This window comes from Solanum tuberosum, unplaced genomic scaffold (genome assembly GCF_000226075.1).
Source record: "Solanum tuberosum cultivar DM 1-3 516 R44 unplaced genomic scaffold, SolTub_3.0 scf00121, whole genome shotgun sequence".
NCBI lineage: Eukaryota > Viridiplantae > Streptophyta > Magnoliopsida > Solanales > Solanaceae > Solanum > Solanum tuberosum.
In genome coordinates, this window is record NW_006239046.1 from 1,300,532 (window position 1) to 1,316,439 (window position 15,908).

Genomic DNA, 15,908 nt, shown 5'->3' on the forward strand with positions numbered 1-15,908 from the left:
CCCCATATTCTGAGAAAGTCCTTTCACAACATGTCATGATCATTCAGTAGTGTATAATTGAGAATAGCCTTTCAATCAACACATCATCATTAACATAATCATAGAAACTTCCTTCAGTTTTCATTCATGAGTGTGTGTATATGTGAGAATAACCTTTCAACAATAACACAAATGCATTCTAGACATAATCACATTACTTCCATTGAAATCATAAAGCAATTACATAACACCATGATCATACTTCAACATTCATGAAATTGCCCTCCAAGTCTATGAATCATAGTCAAACCTAACATCTAGAATACTACATTAGATAAGGGGAATATCATGATTCAATAACTAATTCAATATAGACATAATCAATTCAATATACTTCCATAATCAATCAACCCAAACCAGAATACACAATTTAGTATTTAGGGTGAATCATGGGTTCATAGGGAAATTCCATAGTTAAACAACATTAATTCATGAATTCAATCATAATTCATCATATATAAACCTTAGAAAACGTTTTGTAATTGAACCCATACTTAGATTGAAAAACTAGCTTTTTGGGGGATTTTGGAAACTTTGAAATCATCTTTTGAAGGGGTTCCTTGATGAAACTTAACCAAGGATGAAGACTACCATACCTTGATTGAAGAAACTCCACGAAATTGTAGAGAAAATATGAAATCTTGAGCTTCAAACCTTGACTCCTTCTTCTCCAATGGTGGTTTCTACAGAGAGGATTATTTGGAGAGGTTAGTTTCTATTTTTGAGTTTGGGAAAATAATGAGTTGTAAAAGGAGTGTAATACTTTATAAATCATATAAAACAATATAAACAATCCCAACTCATAACTAATTAATTAGGAATTTAATAAGTTGCCCCTCAACTTGGCCGAGATTGGGCAATTTCAGTGATGACCTACGCCCCTAGATGTACAGATCGTAGGTGGGCTCACGCCCCATCCTTCTGGTCTGTAGTTTGGGTCATCAAGTCACCATCTAGAGGTTTAGACCTATTACCATGCCCTACGGGATGTGGATGGACCTTCACCCAGTAGGTCCCATCCGTAGGTCATGACAATTTTGATAGCTTTTGTTATTTTGGGGCAGCCTTGGGGTTAGGCTTTAGGTTCCCCCTCAAGGACCTTTAGTTGGTCCTTGGGGGGTCGTACCTTGATGTTTAACCCCTAAAACCCTCAACCTAAACTCGGGAACTCATTTTACAACATAAAACCTCACATAAACTCTACAACACACTCGTTAGACTCTAGTTTAACCTATTCATTTTTGGGGTCGTTACATTATCTACCCCTTAGGAAAATTCATCTTCGAATGATACTTTAAAAACTTTATGTAATTAAAGACTCAAGATTAGAAGACCATCATGTATGAAATATCATAAACAATGCACAAAACTAGGAGGAAACATCAACTCCATCACAAACATACTCCATGAAACACAAGAAGTTAGGAACTACATCTACAAACTCATTATGCATGAAAACTTCAACATTTCTCATTTCATTGGAGGAATCACCTTCTCCAACTCAAAGCATGATCATCATAACATCATTAAGCACATTATGCAATTACTCTCAAAAGCATATTTAGGCATGTTCAGCAATTTACCTCATGAAACATATAGACAACTAATACTAAATGCACATCAAAATGAGGGATAAAAATCATGAAAACTCATTCTCTCATTTAAACATAAATTCATCAAGGACATGCATATCATAAGGAGACCATGGAAACACAATATCACACATGACTCCAAAACATGTAACAATCCAAAAAGGAACTTTTTGTCTTAGGCTTGAATAGGATTAGAAAGAAAGAGTATGAGGATATCGGGACTTTTCATTGGCCCTTGGACTCCCAAGTAGCACCCTAAACTCATGGATGAGTATGCATCTCAAACCCAACATTCATTTATTAGATAACTCATAGATTCAAAGATGAGAATAGACTTTCGACGAAGAATCCCCATACTGTGAGAAAGTCCTTTCACAACATGTCATTATCATTCATTAGTGTACAATTGAGAATAACCTTTCAATCAACACATCATCATTAACATAATAATAGAAACTTCCTTCATTATTCATTCATGAGTGTGTGTATATGTGAGAATAACCATTCAAGAATAACTGAAATGCATTCTACACATAATGACATTACTTGTATTGAAATCATAAAGCAATTACATAACATCATGATCATACTTCAACATTCATGAATTTGCCCTCCAAGGCTATGAATCACACTCAACCCTAACATCTAGAATACTAAATTAGATAAGGGGAATATCATGATTCAATAACTAATTAAATATAGACATAATCAATTCAACATACTTCCATAATCAATCAACCCAAATCATAATACACAATTTAGTATTTTGGGGGAATCGTGGGTTCATAGGGAAATTCCATATTAAAACAACATTAATTCATGAATTCAATCACAATTCATCATATATAAACCTTTGAAAACGTTTTGAAATTGAAATCATGCTTAGATTGAAACCCTAGATTTTTGGGTGATTTTGGAAACTTTGAAATCATCTTTTGAAGGGGCTCCTTGATGAAACTTAACCAAGGATGAAGACTACCATACCTTGATTGAAGAAACTGCACGAAATTGAAGAGAAAATATGAAATCTTGAACTTCAAACCTTGACTCCTTCTTCTCCAATGGTGGTTTCTAGAGAGAGGATTATTTGGAAAGGGTAGTTTCTATTTTTGAGTTTGGGAAAATAATGAGTTGTAAAAGGAGTTTAATTATTTATGAAGCCTTAAATAAGTGAAATAAAACAATATAAACCTTCCCTAACTCATAATTAATTTATTAGGAATTTACTAAGTTGACCCTCAACTTGTCCGAGATTGGAAAGTTTCAATGGGGAGCTACTCCCATTCACCTACGGACCGTAGATGGGCTCATTCACCGTCCTGCTGGTCTGTGGTCTGGGTCAGCAAGCCACCATCTAGAGGTCTTGACCTACGCCCAAGCCCTCGGGGTGTGGCTGGACTTACGCCTAGTAGGTCCCATTTATAGGTCATGACAATTTTGACAGCTTTTGTTCTTTTGGGGCAGCGTTGGGGTTAGGCTTTAGGGTCACCCTTAGTTGGTCCTTGGGGGGTCGTACCTTGACGTTTAACCCCTGAACCACTCAACCTAAACTCGGGAACTCATTTTACAACATAAAACCTCACATAACCTATACAACACACTCGTTAGGCTCTAGTTTCACCTCTTCATTTTCCGAGTCGTTACATTATCTCCCCCTTAAAAACATTCAACCTCTAATGACACTTTAAACACTTTAGGGAATTAAAGACTCAAGAATAGTAGCCCATCATGCATGAAACATCATAAACAATTTACAAAACTAGGAGGAAACATCAACTCCATTTCAAACATACTCCATGCAACACAAGAAGGTAGGAACTACATCTACAAACTCATTATGCATGAAAACTTAAACATTTCTCATTTCATTGGAGGAATCACCTTCTCCAACTCAAAGCATTCTCATCATAACATCATTAAGCACATTATGCAATTACTCTCAAAAGTATATTTAGGCATGTTCAACAATTCACCTCATGAAGCATATAGACAACTCATACTAAATGCACATCAACATGAGGGATAGAAATCATGAAAACTCATTATCTCATTTAAACATAAATTCATCAAGGACATGCATATCATAATGAGACCATGGAAACACAATATCACACATGACTCTAAAACATGAAACAAGCCAAAAATGAACTCTTTGTCTTAGGCTTGAATAGGAATAGCAAGAAAGAGAATGAGGATATCGGGACTTCTCATTGGCCATTGGACTCCCAAGTAGCACCCTCAACTATAACTCCTACCAAAATACTACTCCTCAACATTTTCATGGAAACATCTTCCTTATTCTTTTGTTTCTTAACTTGCCGGTGTAAGATCCCAATTGGTACTTCTAAACTAGGAAAGTTCCTATTAAATAACTCTTACTCACAAACAACCTTACCAACATCACTCAAGGTCTCATATGAGTCTACCAAACTGGGTCTAAATTTCTTCATACTCACTACATCTCTTATGGTGAGAATTTCAAGAAAACCTTTCTCATGAACATCAAGGATACTCAACGACCTTACCATCTAAGTACATTATCTCTCCCTTGGGAGAAAGCCTAGAGAAACTCTTTTAAGCATCACTTTTTTCAATTCTAAGATCGAAGCAAGTCAACACTAAACCTTCACACTCATCCCACAAGATGATTCTAAACCAAGGTGAAATACACTTGTACCATTCTTAGAGGAGTCTACTCACTTCACACATCTAGGTATTTCCAAAACACCATATTCATCAAATCTTTCAACACACCTCTAAACTCATCATGACTTTCTACCAACAACACACATAACCATAAAACAACCCATCTATACCAAAGGTCATCATCTAATTCTATCATACCAAGACTCATCTAGTCACATAACCACAATTTCCATCAACACTAACCTTTTCTCCCTAGATCCTTGTAGCATTAGCCTTTCGAGTAGTCGCATCTTGAAGATCATCAGATAAGGAATATGAGAGAGATCTTATAGGGTTAAACTCTATGGCACGACTTTGAGTACTGAAAGAAGTGAAGTTTTCCTAACGTCTTATAGCCTCTCATTCATAAATGTGGCGTGCTTCACACTATGAACAAGACTCTACAAGACGTGGCTTGTGAGACATCATCCTAAAAACCAACCCAACATCTTGTGCTGTGATACCATATTTGTCAACATTTGAGCCTACACCCCGGATGTGACACGGCGTACAAGACTCCGAAGAGCCTCATACAAGCCTCATACCATTCATAACATAAGACATATGAAATAGTGCAAAATTTAAAACTTTTCTTTAAATCCATACAATCGAAAAAATCATTTAAAACAACGGAAGTCTACTTGTCTTACATGGCCATCTAATATATTTGAATCAAAACTAGGTTCACGCCCCTTACAATAGATAGTCTAAAAAGAGTCTAATACAATGAAATACATGAAACATCAATAAAACACTTGTCCTCGGATCCATGAGGACATACCATAAGCTTTGGAAGAACTCAATCCAAGCCCCTTGAACTAGAAGGAAACAACTCACTTGCCGGAGCTACACTTTGTAGTAAAATAGAAGAAATATGGGTTAGCACACAAAATATACTAAGTATGATAGTCATGCAAAAATCATGCTTAAAGCGGACATTTGGTTGAAAACCATGCATTATGCCAATTTTTGAGAAACATCATGAACTTTAGTACAAAAGGCATAAGATACAAACATAATCAACATATAAGTCATTACATCACATTAGAACCCTTACCTTAGATAACCCTAAGTTATACTTGTGCAATGTAAGAATAGCATCCCATACTACTATTCCTACTAAGTACCACTTTAAGGCCACCTTAGATGAACTTACCATCCTTCCTTCTCATATTTAGCCAATACTCATGCATAAGGAACATTCACATTGCATAAGTCATGACAAGGAAAGCAACTCATAATGACAATTCAAGTTTAAGCATTCATCATTTCGTTTAGCCATTAAGTCAACATTCTCATTAGCATCATTGTCAGCACATTCATTTCATATAACATTATGAAATTGAGAAACATACCATAGCCTTCTTCAAATCCTACTCGTGCAATGTATGTATGGCATCCCATACTACCACCCACACTTCATAGAACTTCTTGAGTAACCATAGTACCTAACTCATATCGTTGATCATAAAATTTATAACATAAAGGAACACACCATGACACTACTCTAAAAGCCTACTTGTGCAATGCATGGATGAAGTCCCGACATCCCATACTACCACCCACACTAAGTAGTGCATTTTTGAGAAGCTATTGTTCATAATAATTCTTTGTGGGGGTAAGCCTTATTCGACATACATCATGTGTGCAAATCATGGAATCTCGATATTACACACACCGAATAAGGGATTCCTACTTGCCTCAGTAGGACCGTTAACTTTTAACTTAGGTTGATCCAATAGCTAAAACCTATGTGGGCACATAGTAATGGGATAGGGAGATAGCTACTAGACACCCCGCCTCAACTCACGGATGAGAATCCATTTCTAGAGATTTTTATTAGATACCCCATCTCAACTAACAGATGAGCATCAATCTCAATTCATATCCACTCAGTGCTTAGCATTAATTCCCACAGAGTACTTAACATTCATTACTTTAGTTCATTGTTATGGTATAAGAGATTGAAACTAGATACCTCGCCTCAACTCATGTATGAGTATCCATCTCAAACCCAACATTCATTCATTAGATAGCTCATAGATTCAAAGATGAGAATAGCCTTTCAACTAAGAATCCCCATTTTCTGAGAAAGTCTTTTCACAACATGTCATTATCATTCATTAGTTTACAATTGAGAATATCCTTTCAATCAACACATCATCATTGACATAATTATAGAAATTTCCTTCATTATTCATTCATGAGTGTGTGTAAATGTGCGAATAACCTTTCAACAATAACACAATTGTATTCTAGAAATAATCACATTACTTCCATTGAAATCATAAATCAATTACATAACATCATGATCATACTTCAACATTCAGGAAATTTCCCTCCAAGGCAATGAATCACACTCAACCCTAACATCTAGAATACTACATTAGATAAGGGGAATATCATGATTCAATAACTAATTCAATATAGACATAATCAATTCAACATACTTCCATAATCAATCAACCCAAATCGTAATACACAATTTAGTATTTTGGGGGAATCATGGGTTCATAGGGAAATTACATCTGAAAACAACATTAATTCATGAATTCAATCACAATTCGTTATATATAAACCTTTGAAAATGTTTTGAAATTGAACGCATGATTAGATTGAAATCTTAGCTTTTTGGGGAATTTTGGAAACTTTGAAATCATCTTTTGAAGTGGCTCCTTGATGAAACTTAACAAAGGATAAAAAATACCACACCTTGATTGAAGAAACTCCCCAAAATTGAAGAGAAAATATGAAATCTTGAGCTTCAAACCTTGACTCCTTCTTCTCCAATGGTGGTTTCTAGAGAGAGGATTATTTGGAGAGGGAGTTTCTATTTTTGAGTTTGGGAACATAATGAGTTGTAAAAGGAGTTTAATACTTTATAAACACTTAAATAAGTAATATCAACTGTCCCCAACTCATAACTAATTAATTAGGAATTTACTAAGTTACCCTTCAACTTGGCCGAGATTGGGCAGTTTTAGTGGTGACCGACGCCCCTAGACCTACGGACCGTAGGTGGGCTCACGCCTTATCCTTCTGGTCTGTGGTTTGGGTCAGAAAGTCACCATATAGAGGTCTTGACCTACGCCCAAGCCCTGCAGGGTGTGGATGAACCTACGCCCAGTAGGTCCCATCCGTAGGTCATGACAATTTTGATAGTTTTTGTTCTTTTGGGGAAGCCTTGGGGTTAGGCTTTGGGGTCCCCCTCAAGGACCCTTAGTTGGTCCTTAGGGGTTGTACCTTTACTTTTAACCTCTAAACCCCTCAACCTAAACTCGGGAACTCATTTTACAACATAAAACCTCACATCAACTTTACAACAAACTCATTAGGATCTAGTTTCACCTATTCATTTTCCGGGTCGTTACGCATGGTCCTTGAAGGGCAAAGCATGAGAATTATACACGATTATAAGATTTATGCATGTACTTTAAGAATACTTTGAGAGTGAAGTTTCTATGATTATGATGTAATTGTGGTATTGTTGAAAGGTCATTCTCACCTATACCTTTACACATGACTATGAATGAAATGTCCATGATTATGATAGTGATGTTGTGTTGATTGAAAGGTTATTCTCAATTTTACACTTATGAATGATGATGACGTGTTGTGAAATGTTATCTCACAATATGATGATTGTAAGATTGAAAGGCTATTCTCACCTCTTGAATCTATGAGCTATACCATGATATTGTGTTGGATTGAGTGTTAAGACATTCTTCCATAAATATGAACTTAAGTCATGACTTAACATGAACCTAATGGGAATTATGCTTTAGCTTCGAGTGGATATGAATATGAGATGGAAGCTTTACGCCAGTTAGTCCAGCTTCCCAAATGGGTTCCTTCTATGCCAGTTAAGTCTCGGTTCCCAAAACATGTATCTCATGAAATGGAAACCTTCTACATCAATAAGTCTGTATTTCTAGTAGCAATATCCTTATCCCATAACTACGTGCCCCCGTAGGTTATTTAGCTATTGGATCCACCTAAAGCCAATATATGATGGTTCTACCTTAGGCAAGTAGACCAACCTCTTTTTGGTGTGGGGCATGACACCAGATTCCATGATAAGCTCATGTGGTCTATGTCGGTTAAGGCTAATTCCCAAAACAAGAACATGAATTATGAATTATTGTTACTCAAGAGGCTTTACTTAGCATGGGTAGGATTTATGGGGTCTTATTCATGCATTGCACAAGTAGGTCTTGAGGGTAGTTATGATATGTTCCTTTTATGTCATGATGATCTATATAATGAATATACTTATGACTTATGCTTATGATGTATGCTTAGATTGGATTGTTGTATAGTTGCCTTCCATGATATGATTGACTAAAGGTGATAGGTTGTCCTTGTCTAAGAGGAATAAGCTAAGGATGAGGTCAAAATGGTAAGTATGATTATGGTGGCCAAAGGGGATACTTAGCATGGATGGGATTATGAAATCTTATCCATGCATTGCACAAGTAAACTTGGAGGTTACTTATGAAGTGGTTCTCTTCTGATATGAAGGTCTAAGTATTGACTATATGTATGGACTATGGCTTATGATGACTAATGTTTACATTGTGTACATGTTGGAGATTATGTTTATGATAATGTTGTTATCATCTCTTATGATTATGGTATATGTCTTGGGTTGACTAATGCCTCTTATCTGCTTATGTTGATGTCATGCTAGCTAACATATTTAGTACATTTTTTACTAACACATACTCTTGCCTACATTTTTATCAAATGTCTAGTTCGGCGATCTAGAGTTCCACTCTTGAGGCTAGGTTTCTAAGAGCAAAGGTGTTGAAGACTTGGTGGGTCCTCATAGCATCGATGATTGATCACATTTCCTTTATGTCTTAGAATACTGTATGGGATGTGTCCCAAAGTGTTATTCATGTGGTTTTAGATGGTTTGAGACAAAGTGTAATAGACTTCCTCTTGTTTTAAAAAAGACTTTGATTGTATGGCAAACGTTTTAAAATTTCCGCATCATTTCTATTGTCGTATGTTATGATATGCTAATGGGCTTGTATGAGACCCTTCGGGATTGAGTACGCCTTGTTATATCTAGGGGGTACCCCTGAGTCGTGACACTTGCCTTTCTTCTTGAGAACTCCAGTTGAATAGTGCCATAAACTAGGTCCATGGGAGTCAACTGAAAGCATGGTCAGAATCTCCTGAACATGTGGGTCATCATTATAACTTTCCACAATCTCTTGTATCCATGTAGGAGTACAAGTACTAGTAGCAATTAGTTGCCCTTGGGCCTGATCCTCCAGATGCCCTAAACCTTCATGTTGCCTAGATAATGCATCAACCACTCTATTCTCTGCACCCTTCTTATACTACACCTCATAATCAAGTCCTAATAGTTTAGTTAAGCCCTTCTGTTGAATAGGTGAAGTCACCTTTTGTTCTAGTAGGTACTTCAAACTGTAGTGGTCCATCCTTACTATAAAATGTTTGAACTGAAGGTACTGCCTCCATTTGTCCACAACACTTAAGAGGGCCATGTATTCTTTCTCATAATTTGATCTTCCTCTATGCTTAGGTGCCAACACCTTATTGAAGAAAGCTATTAGCCTACCTCTTTGATTTAAGACAACTACTACTAAAAATTTGCTTAAAAACGACGGACAGAAAAGCGACGGACGGTGTCGCTCCAAAAAGCGATGCCTTTTGCCACACTATCCATCGCTTTTTAATAAAAATAATTATTTTTAAAACTTTTTTAAACCTTTTAGAAATAATATATTTGTTACGCCTAAGTACCAACACTAGTTGATCCTATTGATGACAAAATTGATTTTCTTGCAAGATCGATTTGTGTCCATCTAGTGTTGACACTTAGCTTTAAATTTAGAAATAATATATTTGTTAAGCATGAGTACCAACACTAGTTGATCCTATTGATGACAAAATTGATTTTCTTGCAAGATCGATTTGTGTCCATCTAGTGTTGACACTTAGCTTTAAATTTAGAAATAATATATTTGTTAAGCATAAGTACCAACACTAGTTGATCCTATTGATGACAAAATTGATTTTCTTGCAAGATCGATTTGTGTCCATCTAGTGTTGACACTTAGCTTTAAATTTAGAAATAATATATTTGTTAAGCATAAGTACCAACACTAGTTGATCCTATTGATGACAAAATTGATTTTCTTGCAAGATCGATTTGTGTCCATCTAGTGTTGACACTTAGCTTTAAATTTAGAAATAATATATTTGTTAAGCATAAGTACCAACACTAGTTGATCCTATTGATGACAAAATTGATTTTCTTGCAAGATCGATTTGTATCCATCTAGTGTTGCCACTTGACTTAAAATTTAGAAATAATATATTTGTTAAACATCAGTACCAACACTAGTTTATCCTATTGATGACAAAATTGATATTCTTGCAAAATCGATTTGTGTCCAGCTAGTGTTGACACTTAGCTTTAAATTTAGAAATAATATATTTGTTAACCATAAGTACCAAAACTAGTTGATCCTATTGATGAAAAAAATAATTTTCTTGCAAGATCGATTTGTGTCCATCTAGTGTTGACACTTAGCTTTAAATTTAGAAATAATATATTTGTTAACCATAAGTACCAAAACTAGTTGATCCTATTGATGAAAAAAATAATTTTCTTGCAAGATCGATTTGTGTCCATCTAGTGTTGACACTTAGCTTTAAATTTAGAAATAATATATTTGTTAAGCATAAGTACCAACACTAGTTGATCCTATTGATGACAAACTTGATTTTCTTACAAGATCGATTTGTGTCCATCCAGTGTTGACACTTAGCTTTAAATTTAGAAATAATATATTTGTTAAGCATAAGTACCAAAACTAGTTGATCCTATTGATGACAAAATTGATTTTCTTGCAAGATCGATTTGTGTCCATCTCGTGTTGACACTTAGCTTTAAATTTAGAAATAATATATTTGTTAAGCATAAGTACCAACACTAGTTGATCCTATTTATGACAAAATTAATTTTCTTGCAAAATCGATTTGTGTCCAGCTAGTGTTGATACTTATCTTTAAATTTAGAAATAATATATTTAGTAAGCACTAGTACCAACACTAGTTGATCCTATTGATGACAAAATTGATTTTCTTGCAAGATCGATTTGTGTCCATATAGTGTTGACACTTAGCTTTAAATTTAGAAATAATATATTTGTTAAGCATATGTACCAACACTAGTTGATCCTATTGATGAAAAAAATAATTTTCTTGCAAGATCGATTTGTGTCCATATAGTGTTGACACTTAGCTTTAAATTTAGAAATAATATATTTGTTAAGCATAAGTACCAACACTAGTTGATCCTATTGATGACAAAATTGATTTTCTTGCAAGATCGATTTGTTTCCATGTTGTGTTGACACTTAGCTTTAAATTTAGAAATAATATATTTGTTAAGCATAAGTACCAACACTAGTTGATCCTATTGATGACAAAATTGATTTTCTTGCAAGATCGAATTGTGTGCATCTAGTGTTGCTATTAAGCTTTAATTTAGGAATAATGTGTTTGTTAAGCATAAGTACCAACACTAGTTGATCCTATTGATGACAAAATTGATTTTCTTGCAAGATCGATTTGTGTCCATCTAGTGTTGCTATTAAGCTTTAATTTAGGAATAATGTGTTTGTTAAGCATAAGTACCAACACTAGTTGATCCTATTGATGACAAAATTGATTTTCTTGCAAAGTCGATTTTTGTCCATCTAGTGTTGACGCTTGACTTTAAATTTAGAAATAATATATTTGTTAAGCATAAGTACCAACACTAGTTGATCCTATTGATGACAAAATTGATTTTCTTGTAAAATCTATTTTTGTCCATCTAGTGTTGACAGTTAGCTTTAAATTTAGAAATAATATATTTGTTAAGCATAAGTACCAACACTAGTTGATCCTATTGATGACAAAATTGATTTTCTTGCAAAATTGATTTGTGTCCATCTAGTGTTGACACTTATCTTTAAATTTTGAAAAAATATACTTGTTAAGCATAAGTACCAACACTAGTTGATCCTATTGATGACAAAATTGATTTTCTTGCAAAATCGATTTGTGTCCATCTAGTGTTGACACTTATCTTTAAATTTAGAAATAATATATTTGTTAAGCATAAGTACTAACAGTAATTGATTCTATTGATGACAAAATTGATTTTCTTGCAAGATCGATTTGTGTCCATCTAGTGTTGACACTTAGCTTTAAATTTAGAAATAATATATTTGTTAAGCATAAGTACCAACACTTGATCCTATTGATGAAAAAATTGATTTTCTTGCAAAATCGATTTGTGTCCATCTAGTGTTGATAGTTAGTTTTAAATTTAGAAATAATATATTTGTTAAGCCTAAGTACCAACACTAGCTGATCCTATTGATGACAAAATTGATTTTCTTGCAAGATCTATTTGTGTCTTTCTAGTGTTGACACTTAGCTTTAAACTAAATAAAGAATTGGGACGCACTCCCATTGAACCAGAGGTTTTCAGGAAGACTCATGTCAGAAAGAAAGAAAATGAGTCGGATCCGGATGTGTGGGTGGAGGAAAGGTCCGAACGAACTTTTGTAAGTTATTTGATATGAATAATATATATTAATTGTGAATATATCTATGATATGTATATATATTGATGTCAATTTTTATATTTAATATGCAGAATGACTTTCATCAGTTTGTGACTGAGAATCTATATAGTTAGGTCCAATTGACACCTGAACTGTCCACCCAAATTTGGAAAGAAAAAGTGGTAGGGACACACAACAAAAGGTAGATGCTATGGTCTAGGCTCTCACACGATGTTAGACGACTTCAGTCAGGCTTAGAAGGTATTGGATCGTCACGTCAAGCCGAGGCACTTGATGGTGTTTAGATTGCTACTATGTTGGATCAAATAGCTAAACTTACATGTGGAGGAAAGGTCCGAACGAACTTTTGTAAGTTATTTGATATGAATAATATATATTAATTGTGAATATATCTATGATATGTATATATATTGATGTCAATTTTTATATTTAATATGCAGAATGACTTTCATCAGTTTGTGACTGAGAATCTATATAGTTAGGTCCAATTGACACCTGAACTGTCCACCCAAATTTGGAAAGAAAAAGTGGTAGGGACACACACAAAGGTAGATGCTATGGTCTAGGCTCTCACACGATGTTAGACGACTTCAGTCAGGCTTAGAAGGTATTGGATCGTCACGTCAAGCCGAGGCACTTGATGGTGTTTAGATTGCTACTATGTTGGATCAAATAGCTAAACTTACATCGGCAATAGCAGAGTCGGAGCAGAGAAGAGTAGCCGAACAAGAAAGCATGAATGAGAACATTCTGCAAAATCAATGAATAAGTGTTGAACCTCGCTCGTCGACCTACTACTTCGGCTCCCGATGACACCGACGACGAGAGTGATGAGGATGATTATGTAGATCTCACTCCCTAGTTTAGATCTCTGGACATTTATGAACTTTTTGAAATTTTGAAATGAATTTTAAAAGACTTTAATTTATGATTTAGGTACTTTTGAATCTTATTTTAAGTTTGTTGTTTTATGTTTTGTTTAGATTGTTTATAATTGTGTGTGTTTGATTGGGCTGAATAGTGTAGAATTGAATTGAATTGCATTTGCAGGTGGGCAACAGAAGCTGCAAGCTGCTACTGTAAAAAATATTGCAGAAAAAGCGACTGACAGCGTGGTTTAGTCCGTCGCTTTTCTGGGATTTTCAAAAATAAAATTTCCACAAAAGCGACTGACTGCGTCGCTTTTTAGAAATAAATAAATTAAAAAATTAAAATAAAGCGACGGACTCCGTTGCTTTTGTTAAAAAATTTAAATAAAAAAAAAAAGTAAAAAAATGACGGAGTTCGTCGCTCTTAGCGACACAGTCCGTTGCTTTTCCGTCGATTTTGACCAAAAAAATGACGCACTCCATCGCTTTTGGCCGTCGTTTTTTGACAATTTTTTAGTAGTGAACCCCAATGCCTCCATGACTAGCGTCTGTTTCTACTACAAACTCCTATGTAATATCTGGAAGGGGTAGCACTGGTGTAGAAGACATTGCAATCTTGAGTGCCTCAAATGCTAGTTCTGCCTCTGGATTCCACTTGAATGATTCTTTCTTCAACAGATCAGTAAGAGGTCTGGAAATGGTACCATAACCTTTTACATATCTTCTGTAGTAACCAATGAGACCAAGGAACCCCCTAAGCGATTTGAGTGTTGTAGGTCTAGGCCAATCAACCATAGCTTGGATTTTCTGTGGATCAGTAGCTACTCCCTCCTTAGGGATTAAATGTACTAGGTATTCTACTTGTGGCGGTCCAAATGAATACTTAGACCTCTTAGCCAATAGTGAGTGAGTCATCAGAGTGACAAGAACAACTTTCAGTTGGCGAATGTGGTCATCAATGGAATGGCTGTAAAGGAGTATGTCATCAAAAAATACTAAAACAAACTTCGTTAGAAAAGGATGGAAGATTTGATTCATCAAAGCTTGGAAGGTGGCCGGTGCATTGGTAAGACCAAATGGCATCACTCTGAACTAATAATGTTCTTCATGAGTTCTAAAAGAAGTCTTAAAAACGTCTTCTATTCTCATTCTAATTTGATGATATCTAGTCCTTAAATCAACCTTGGAGAAAATAGTTGCCCCATACAACTCATGTCAAAGACACGGGTTCGATTCCCGTAAGGGATAGGTACTCATTCCCGGCCGCTTTCAGTTAGTGTTAATTGTTGAGTGATCGCTCGCTATCTGGCTGGAAAAGATGGGAATTCACAACCAAATGTGTCTCTTTGTTCCAATCGCCATGTAAGCCATATACAGAGGATAGGCTGGTTCGCTTAAAGAGAATCTTTTCTATGATCCAAATCATGTTGTACATGAGCAGGCTACGTAAGATCCAGTATAAGTCAACTAGATAAATTCTAGCAAGTCATCAACGATAGGAATAGGGTACTTGTCTTTAATAGTGATATCATTAAGACCTATATAATCCACACATAACCTCCAAGTACCATCTTTCTTCTTCACTAGTAATGCAGGTGATGAGAAGCGTGATTGACTATGTTGGATTACCCCACTAATAAGCATTTCTTTCACTTGTCTCTCTAATTCATCCTTCTGGTGGTAGTTGTACCTGTATGGCCTCAAACTTACTGGCATGGCTATAGGTTTGAGAGGTATAGAATGATCCAAATCCCTAACAGAAAGTAAGGACTTGGGCTCGGCAAACACTTCACCATTTTAATCCACTACTTCTTGAATGCCAACATCAATGACATTCTCATTCCCACTTGGAACTGTGCTCATCATAAACAAGTGAGCAATAAGGGTCTGACCCTTTTTTAAGATTTTTCTCATAGAGCTAATAGTTAACATTCTTAGACTGCGTTCCTCAACTAAACTAGGTAGAACCAACTTGTTATTTGTTCTTCCAATAGTGACACACCTTTTCTCGTGATCAAACTTAGTGGGGTTATGTCTCTTCATCCAATCAGTACCCAGTTTCAGATCACACCCCAAGAGGAATGATTAGAAGATCATATGTA

At 35.3% G+C, this 15,908-nt stretch overlaps 1 protein-coding gene across 1 annotated transcript; it reads right to left on the minus strand.

Moving 5' to 3' along the window:
* Positions 1–14,373: 14,373 nt before the first annotated feature.
* LOC107061177 (uncharacterized mitochondrial protein AtMg00860-like) lies at positions 14,374–15,522 on the minus strand. The gene is made up of 2 exons (XM_015310012.1): positions 15,365–15,522; positions 14,374–14,773 (listed from the first exon to the last, which is right to left on the minus strand). The coding sequence occupies exons 1-2, from the start codon at positions 15,520–15,522 to the stop codon at positions 14,374–14,376; spliced, it is 558 nt and encodes a 185-aa protein (XP_015165498.1).
* Positions 15,523–15,908: the final 386 nt, after the last annotated feature.

What these genes read in the sequence shown, in the direction of transcription:
- LOC107061177 (XM_015310012.1), bottom strand. Translation starts at nt 15,522, where the DNA reads ATGCCAGTAAGTTTGAGGCCATACAGGTACAACTACCACCAGAAGGAT. An exon ending in AAGAAAGATGGTACTTGGAG is followed by an intron (nt 14,774 to 15,364) that starts GTTATGTGTGGA and finishes ACTCCTTTACAG; the next exon opens with CCATTCCATTGATGACCACA.